The sequence below is a fragment of the Balaenoptera musculus genome, chromosome 15, assembly GCF_009873245.2.
Source record: "Balaenoptera musculus isolate JJ_BM4_2016_0621 chromosome 15, mBalMus1.pri.v3, whole genome shotgun sequence".
Classification (NCBI taxonomy): Eukaryota; Metazoa; Chordata; class Mammalia; order Artiodactyla; family Balaenopteridae; genus Balaenoptera; species Balaenoptera musculus.
This window is the reverse complement of record NC_045799.1, coordinates 79,003,689-79,012,823: the sequence shown is the minus strand read 5'-3', so window position 1 is coordinate 79,012,823 and position 9,135 is coordinate 79,003,689. Positions and strand designations below refer to the sequence as shown.

The 9,135-nt window shown below is 56.3% G+C and overlaps 1 protein-coding gene across 2 annotated transcripts; it reads right to left on the bottom strand.

Annotated features, from left to right (window-relative positions):
- Nucleotides 1-438: 438 nt before the first annotated feature.
- TRIM50 (tripartite motif containing 50) lies at nucleotides 439-8,280 on the bottom strand. Of its 2 annotated transcripts, none has more exons than XM_036826872.1 (6): nucleotides 7,882-8,280; nucleotides 4,803-4,898; nucleotides 3,635-3,865; nucleotides 3,491-3,513; nucleotides 2,289-2,413; nucleotides 439-1,028 (listed from the first exon to the last, which is right to left on the bottom strand). In XM_036826872.1, exons 1-6 carry the CDS (start codon nucleotides 8,278-8,280, stop codon nucleotides 439-441), a joined length of 1,464 nt encoding a protein of 487 aa, XP_036682767.1. The 2 variants fall into 2 exon arrangements, with proteins under 2 accessions (XP_036682767.1, XP_036682768.1); XM_036826873.1 differs by having other exon boundaries at nucleotides 3,491-3,510.
- Nucleotides 8,281-9,135: the final 855 nt, after the last annotated feature.

The window sequence follows — 9,135 nt, the reverse complement described above, 5'->3', positions numbered from 1 at the left end:
AGCAGTGGGTAGGTACAGCGGTTGATAATTGCAAATCATTTGAAAAGGAAGAAATAACGTCAATTTTGTTATCCTTAAAGTTAGTTAAAGTTCACAATGATGGGGGGAAGTCACGTGTGGGAGCGTTTCCACCCTCAGGGGGAAGAGTAAGCAGAGATCGCGGTTAGGAGGGACCAAGGGAAGCCCAGCTTGACCCGCGGGCCCCAAGGCCCGGCTCCGCTGGTTAATAAGCAGGTTAATAACCTGGAAAGAGGGTAATAAACACACCCCTGACTGTTGGGGATGGGACTGTGGTCCTTCTCTCCCTATCATTAAACGTTTCTAGGGACACCCAGGCAGGAAGGCCTCCCCGAATGACTACATAACCTCTGCTCACCAGAGCCGGTGGGACCCCTCGAGCCCCCGTGCCCAGCTGGGAAGGCAGCCCCACGAGCAGCGCTACAGCTTGGTGGGCTGCGGGGGGGTGAGGTGGCTGGGCCCGCTGGGCGGGGGCAGCACCAGGGGCAGGGAGTTGCTGCCCCTTTCGTGCCAGCACGTGTCCAGGATGGGGTAGAGCTTGCCCTGGAAGTCGGCCTGGAACGTGTAGAGCGGCCGCAGGTCGTCGGGGCGGTCGGCGTCGAAGAAGGTGAGCTCCCCCTGCTCGTAGTGCAGGTAGACGCCGATGCGGTGAGGGTGGCCGGCCACGGGCAGGGGCGCCCGCGGGCAGCCGAAGGCCTCGTACGCCCGGCCCTCCTTCAGGCCGATGAGCCACACGCCGTGCCCTGGGGACTTGCTCAGCTTGCCCTTGCGGCTGGCTGTGCCCTTGATGACCCCCAGGCGCCAGTCGCTCTTGCTACCCACCACCACCTCCCAGTAGTGGCGGCCACAGGAGAAGCCCCTGCTGGCCAGGACGCAAGTGCTGTAGTCGAAGCGCTCGGGCTGGCTGGCGCGCCGCTGGGCCAGGAGCCCACACTGCACCACCGTGTTGCCCTTGGAGAGCTCCAGGAGGGGGTGGGCCGTGGCAGGATCCAGCTTGAGGGACTCCGGGGCTGGGAGAGATCAGAGGAGATGTGTATTCAAGCCTCGCGGAAGGCAGCAGCAGGCCCTGCCCCGAGGGAGGCCGATGGCAGGCCCTGAGCTCCTCGGGGGAAGAACTGAGTCGGCCTCTTCCCTGTATCCGCAGGGCCTAGAAGGGGCTGGGGGCCTGGAGCAGGCAACCCTGAGGACATTTGCCGAATGAGCGAATGATGCCTGAAGGGTGGAGAATGGGCTGCTGCAAGCCCAGGCATTCTGGCAAGGGAAACGGTGCAGGCGGCCTGCCTGAGGCGGAGGTGCCGATGGAAGGATCTGGGAGACGGCCTGTCACGTGGGCGCCTCAGCTTCACTCCCCAGGTTTTCTGGAGACTCTAACAACGGCAGTGGCTTTCTTGGATACCCTAGCAGCCCAGTCAAGGACAAACTATCCCAACTGACCTCTTTGCCCACTGCCAACTAATCAGTTTACACCTAAAACGTGCAAACAACATTCATGGTTCAGAGATTATCTGCAGTTTTTGTCCTCCCCTTTCCCCCTTTTGTTCTTATATCAACCCTGTTTGTGCCTTTGTTGGATGAAATCAGTCTATTGATTGATCTTCCTTATGTGCTAGGAATGAAGGAGTTAATTAAAGGTCCGAGTTATTTTTTGGCAGAGCAGCCGCTGCCATTTATTAAGAACTAAACTACACACACACAGACACAGACACACACACACACGTCTACTTAGAAACTACGCAGCCCAGCAAGGTGGGCTCCTTACAGATGAGGAAACTGAGGCGCAAAAATTACACCACTGGGCTTCCCTGGTGGCGCAGTGGTTGAGAGTCTGCCTGCTAATGCAGGGGACACGGGTTCGAGCCCTGGTCTGGGAAGATCCCACATGCCGCGGAGCAACTAGGCCCATGAGCCACAACTACTGAACCTGCGCGTCTGGAGCCTGTGCTCCGCAACAAGAGAGGCCGCGACAGTGAGAGGCCTGCGCACCGCGATGAAGAGTAGCCCCCGCTCGCCGCAACTAGAGAAAGCCCTCGCACAGAAACGAAGACCCAACACAGCCAAAAATATATAAATAAATAAATAAATAGATAATATCCTTAAAAAAAAAAAAAATTACACCACTCTCCCAGTCACTAGTAAGAGATGGAACTGGGCTTGAGCTCCCCCTGCTGGCGGAAGCCCACCACCGTGCCCTCACTGTTAGCCGTGCCAGCACCCCCTCCAGTTCTCTGCACCTCGTACACTGGAAGGAGGATGGGTGGGTGGGGTCTCACCTGGCAGAACCTTTCGGAAGAGCCTTTTCCACGCAGTCAGCTTGATGTCAGCCTGGTGCAGGCCTGGCTTGAAGGAGATGGGGCTGAACGCGCCTTCCAGGGGCCGGGCCTGCTGGAGCTCTGCACTGGGGGCAAAGGTCCACAGTGATGGCGGAGCTGCTTACCGTGCACCCCAGCCCTTCACCCAAACGCAGGTCCAACCAGCCAAGCCACAGCTCAGAAGACCGTGCACTGAAGATGCCCACCATGTACCCGCCCCCCCCCCACCAGGACCTGCCTCCTTCCTGGAAGGGGAAACGCTCTACATCAGTAGCTCTCAAAGTGCAGGTCTGGGAGCAGCAGCAGGACCTGGGGGCTTGTTAGAAATGCAAATTTTCTTGGGTCCCACCCCAGGCCTGCTGAATCAGAACTCATTACTGGGGCCCAGTGACCTCTGTTTTAATTGAGCCCTCCAGGTGGTTCTGGTGCACTGTTTGAGGACCACTTCTCTGTATCGGGTGACCCTGGCCCCCAGCTCCAGCTGGAGTGGAAACCAAACTCAGCCAATCAGATCCTCTGTCCATTCATTTAAGCCAATGCTCCTAACCAAATTGTCCTTAAGACTAAGGGAAATTGGAGAAAACAAGGAGACTCTCATAAACGTGGCTGAGGAAGGCTCAGGAACTGCACAGGTGATTCGTTTGTTGGGTTTGGAACATGGATCCAACCCCTTCCTACAAGCCATGGTGCATGTTTCCTTACCCACCATCACCCACCTCATCTCCTGTTCTGCTCTGTGTCGTCCTTTACACCCATGATACTGAAATTCTCACAACACTCCAAACCTGCACACACTTTACCCTTTCACATGAGTCAGCGTGCCTGGCAAACGCCTGCCCTCTGCCCTTCTCAGCCATCCCACCTGTGCGCTGTCTTTGCCGATCTCCCCCCAGTCACCTCCTCCTCTGTGTTAATTCTTTAGCTTGTGTGAACTTCTACTGTTCTAGGTGCCCATAGGGATGTAACCATACTTCACCGTCGCCTCCCACAAGGCTTGGAGACCCCTAAAGGCAAGGCTGTCACTTTCCCTGGGCTCAGTACAGAGCCAGATGTGGGCAGCTGCTCCTGGCACCAGTAAAACCGAAGGGAGGATCTAGTGGAGATGAGACGCCCGTGCCCGCAGCCACCAGGCCCTCGCTGAGAGTGCCCTCCAAGGGTATTACCTGGAGGCCATGGCATGGTACTTCTGGAAGACAAGAGGGAGGAGGGTTAGAGCATGGACGAGGCTAGGCGGAAGCCGACAGGAAGGGGGAGGCTCTTGGAGCCCCGGTGGCCTTGGCACAGGGGACACTCCCTTGTCCACTCACCCGGATGAACTCATGGTGACTCTCGTTGCCGAACTGCTCCAACACACCCACGGCCTGCACTAGCCGCTCCCGAGCGCCCCGGGCCTGCTCCAGCTGTATGTCCAGGGAGGCCACGAGGCCACGGGTGTGACCCTCCACCCCCTCCAGGCAGCGGGCCTTCTCCTCGTCCACCAGATGGTGCAGCTCCTGGAACTCACTGCGGATCACCCAGCTGAAGACATCAGACTCATTCTGGGACAGGGAGGGGCCGGTCAAGGCAGGAGCCATGGCTGATCTTGGCGTCCCCAGAGCCTGGCAGCTCAGGCCTTCCTGGCCCTTCTGACCGGGCTGGTCCTGGTACCCAAGTCCCAGGGCTGACTCCTGCCAGGTGTTCACACTGTGCCTGGGGATCCAGGATGTGGCCCCAGGGGGAGGACGACAGTGGCAGGGCAGAGGCTGGGCCCCCAGCTCCCAGTTCCAACACAGTGGCTCTGCTTTTGCCCATCTTTGCTAACAAGTGTGAACGTAAGATTTTGCTTTATCACGGGGTTCCACAACTGAAAAAAAGTCTGAAAGGCCCTGGAGAGCAGACTTTGGAGTGAGATAACAAGGGTTCCCCGTGTGACCCTGAGTTCTGCCTCCATCAGACGGGGTAAAGCGGGCTCCCTCTCCAGGAGGAGGAAGATTAATTGAGTTGACTTTCAACGGATGCTGGTCTCCTGCTCGTCTCATGACTGCCTGCAGGGCCCAGGCTCCCCAGACTCCCAGACCCAAGTGCCCCTCGTTTAGGAAAAGCAGACCGCCACCAAGGCTTCAAGCCTTCCCGTGCCTGCGCTCTAAGGTACTAGCAGGGCATTGCCCAGGCTGTCAATGTCAAGCAGACACAGGTGGCAGAGGGCGGGCGGTCATGCCCACGTGTTAAGCTGTTTACCTCCGGGACTTGGGTTCTAGGTTATCTCAGCCTCAAGGACGTAGAGGACACCAGCCAACTTGGCGACAGTCCTGACAACTGTGCTGAATTCCTCTGAGAGCCTTTGCGCTTCCCCCACCCCACCCTGGAATGCTTTGAATTCTGGCTGTATATGGAAGGCATGGATTCCTGTAAAGGACAGATTAGAGCTGGGCTCTGCAGGAAAGGGGAGGCGGGCGGCTGGTCCCGGGGGAGGGCCCAGAGGGGCGGGGCGCTCACGACAATCCGGGTCCTGTTGTTCACCAGTCTGGCAATTTGCTCCTCCACCGTCCTCTGCTCCTGCTTCAGGTTGGAGATGAGGGCTGCTAGCTCCTCCTGGAGGCAACAGGCCCCGTAAGCCGCCGACCCCTTCACCCGCCCCAGCTCCCCGGGGCAGCCCAACGGCCACAAGCAAAAAATAGGAAAGGCTATTCAAGAATATTCCACACTGACAGCATGGACTGCCTGGACAGAAGAGATCTCCACGTCATCACTCTCTACGCCGTGGACAGAGAGGCTACACGTTGTTACAGCCACCAGAAGTCACCACACAACATCCAAGCGGGGCAACTGCCAATCTGAAGTCAACACTCCCTGCATGGAATGCTGCCGGTAGGGAACCCACCTGGTAAACTTGCTGGTCACCAGCAGGTCCAGAATTAGTCGGCATTTCATCAAGAGTCATCACAAAAAGGCTGGCCCCAAGTGAAGCCAATGGTGCATGCAATGGCCCAGGGAGGGGTCACCTGGTGACCCCCCACTCCCTATAAAGGCCTGAATCCATCGCCAGCAGGCTTGAGCCCAGCCTAGATTTAGGGCCTCCCAGGCTGAAGTAAACTTCTCCTAGGTTGCCCTGGCCCCATATCTGACTTAACCTTAGGGATCCAACCAGAACCACCTAGAGCACCATCTGGCTGCACAACCTAATGGGGCCCTGCTGGTTTGTGCCCATGGAGTGTGCAGAATCTTTGGCTTAGACAGTGCCCAAGCAGAAGTCAGCTGCAAGAGCCCTTCCGGAAGGGAGCTGAGAAAAAAACAGAGCCAGCATGGAGATAAATGAACACAGAGTCCTTGCTCTCCATAACAAGGCATCCAATCTCATAGGAGCCTGAGAAGGGCATCCCAGTGGTAACCCTCCCAAGGCAAAGAGAGATGGGACTAGTTCTTTCTCATCAACTGGGCCACAGTGAGTGGAAACAGAATTATGCAAATAAATAAAGTATCTTAAGATCCCAATCAACAGGAGAAAACAGGAATGCATGAAAGAGATCTGATAATGGAACGTAACTTAGTTGCAGCACACGGAGGAGTCTTGAGATCACAAAAACCCACATCCAAAACCAGGACCCAAGCCCTCCCAGCTCCTAGCCAGAAATGACGAGCTCCCAAGAGTCTCCTCCTCCGCCAGGCAGCCCTCTGCTAATAAAACTCGACTCAATTTCACTGCACTGCAATTTGGCTTCCTCCTTTCACACTCCCCCAAAACTACTCTCGCCAAGATAACCAATTCTTACTGCTAAACCAGACAGGCTCTTTTCAATCCTCAGCAGACATTTCACACAAGTGATTTCCGTCTTGTCAAAATGCTCTGTTCCTCTGATTTTCTGGAGGCTACATTCAGCCAACGTTCCTGCTCCCTCAGTGAATTCCTTCTGCCCCTTTTCAGAGTTCTCTCTCTACCCAAATCTTAAGTCCTGATGCTCCTGGGGGCATCATCTTCCCCATCACTCCTGCAGACTCTCCTGGTTGGTCTTCTCCACACCTGTGGCTTCAGTGACCGCCTGTATGTAGATTACTCCCCAATCTCTTATTCCCAGCCTCACTCTCCAATCTATCCTCTGGCAGAGCGATCGAGCCACATCACGACTCTGCTTAAAACCTTCCAACCCCAGTTCTCTGAATAAACCCCTAATCCCGTCTCATGTCACACAGGTCTTTTCATGACCTGACCCACGCTTACCTCACCTCACTCCCACCTCACTCTCCCTCGTGCTTATTGGAACAATGTATAATTCCTCAAATCTGCCATGCTGTTTGCCTCCTGGTCTTTTGCACGTGCTCTTTTTATACTTAGGATGCTTTTCCTCCCTTTCTTTTCCTTTCAAGTCCTCCTTATGGTTCAGGTCTCGGCTTACCAGTCCACTTCCTCCAAGAAGTCTTCCCTGATCACCTGAGACCACGCAGGAGCCATGTTCCAGATGGTCTCACCATTGCCTGTACTTAACCTTGACAGCAGCACCTGACACACGGGACTCTGTCAGACCCCCAGACTGTGAGCTCTGGTGCAGGGTGAACTTCTCGCCCACTGCTGTACCATGGGCACCAGTGTAGCACCTAGCACATACTAGATGCCCAGGAAATGTCTGTGGGTAGGGGAAGCTGGTGGACGACCTGGCTGGTCCTGTGCACCTTTCCTACTTCTCTCCCAGGGTTGAAGGAGCAAAGAAATGCTGCCCAGAGCACTCAGCCAGGACAGCCCTGGAACAGCTTCCAGCGGCCCCTCTGTCTACGGATCTCGATGCTTCTCCCTCGTCCTGCCCCCTCCCCTGAATTTCCTCATTCCTCATCCTTACTGCCCCCAGCCCCCCACCCACCCAAACACCGGGCCAGGTACCCTATTACAATTTACTTCCAAAAGCCCTTCCTGTCCTTCCTTGATCTGGTGCCAGGGGAATGAGAACTGGCCTTGGTGTGAGTCCTAGCTCTACCACTGACAAACTGTATGACCTTGACTAAGACCCTTACCTTCTCGGAGCCTGTTTCCTCATTTGCAAGTACGACAATAACCCCACTCTTCATAAACCTTAGATCAACAGACTAACCTAAGATGGTATCATTATTATTATTATTCATCGTAAATAATGATCTGCTAGTTCTGAGGCAACAGTCCATGAGGGCAGGAATCCACTGATTCCACAAATACATTTCGGGCATTTACTACCTGGCCGGCACGGTCCTAGGGACAGAAATATCCCAGGGAATGAAACAAAGTCCCTGTCTTCACCTGCCTGAGAGTGCAGTCCCCTGAGCGCTCAACAATCTAATGAGGGCTACAGAGAAGACTAAAGCAGGGGAGGGGGCTAGCACGTGACGCAGGGGGCTCTCCATCCCGTGGATCACCTAGTCCCCAGCACCTGGAGACTGGAGCCGCTGCTCAAAAGGTGATCGGTGGATGAGCAAACGCTCCGCAAGTTCTGCTCCAGAACAAGGCTGGCCCTGGACCCCTCTGTGCCGGGCGAGGGCCCCAAGGGCTCAGGACCCGGCTCTGTGTCCCCAGGGGCGGCCCGGCTCCCCACCCCCCAGCAGCCTCCCTGCCCACCTTCATGCGGCTGTAGACGGTAGAGACAGGCGTGACCCGGTGGTGCTGGTGGGAGCCCAGCAGGCCGCAGAGGCCGCAGATGAGCTCCTGGTCCTTCTCACAGAAGAGGCTGAGAGGGTTCCGGTGGTGCGCACAGACCTGGGGCTCAGGGTCCCCGGGGAGCTGCAGGGCTTCGATCACCTTCGCCAGGGAGACGTTAGGCGGGGAGCTGCTGCAGTCCACCTCCTGCCGGCACACGGGGCAGCGCAGCTCCGAGTCCGGGTGACGGGACAGGGACAGCAGGCAGCCCTTGCAGTAGGAGTGGCCGCACTGCAGCATCAGGGGCTCCTTGAAGACCTCCAGACAGATGGGGCACTGCAGGCGGTCCTCCAGCTCGGGCACGCTCACTTGCCACGCCATCCACGGAGCCTGCTGGAGCCCAGGGCGGCCTCCCTGGAGCCTGCTCCCTCCACTCCTTTGGCCCCCAGCCCCCAAGGGCCCTGAAAGGAGAGGCTCTTAAGGACGCCAGTCTTCGATTCCAGTCCTGACCCGCTATGACTTTGGGTCTGTTTTCCCATCTTTAAAACAAAGGGCTTAAATGAAAAGTGTGGTCACTTGGAGGTCCAGGATTCTACATTTTTAACTCGGATTTGGAGGTAAACATGAAAGAGGCCACCTGCAGGGTCATTTGGAGTGACACTAATAATGCAAGCTCCAGCCCAGCAGGTGTCCTGACCTAGAACTGGAGAGCAAAAACCAGCCAAGGTCTTTCCCACCTTCTAGATCAGTTCTCAAACTGGCGAGCAGCTGTTGGAAGCAGAGTTACAATAGAATTCCTGAGTCACCCCTTCACACATCTCAAATGAACCCCAGAAATCTGCACTTACAATTGACACCCCCAGGCCATTCTAAAGCAGAGTTCTGTCGTAGGACAACACTGTTCCAGAGAGTCTGGGACCCTGGAGAGCGGTCTCCTGAGCTCCCACCCTGCTCCTCTGTAAAAACTGATTGGCGTCTCACCAGAAGTTGGCAGTGGGCCAGGGGAACCCCACACTGGACTACCTGGCTTCTCGGGATCCACCGAGCCCCCCACCGGGGCCTCACACCAGCATCATCGACTTGATCTGCTCTGCCTTCTCTTCTCCCCAGGATGGGACAGCAGGTGCAGAGACGTGGGGATTGTAGCTGGACACCAGTTCTACCTAGTCTCTGCTCCTTTCCTCCTCCCCTTTCCCAGAAACACCCCGGTGTCCTCAAGGTCACTCAGAATCAGGT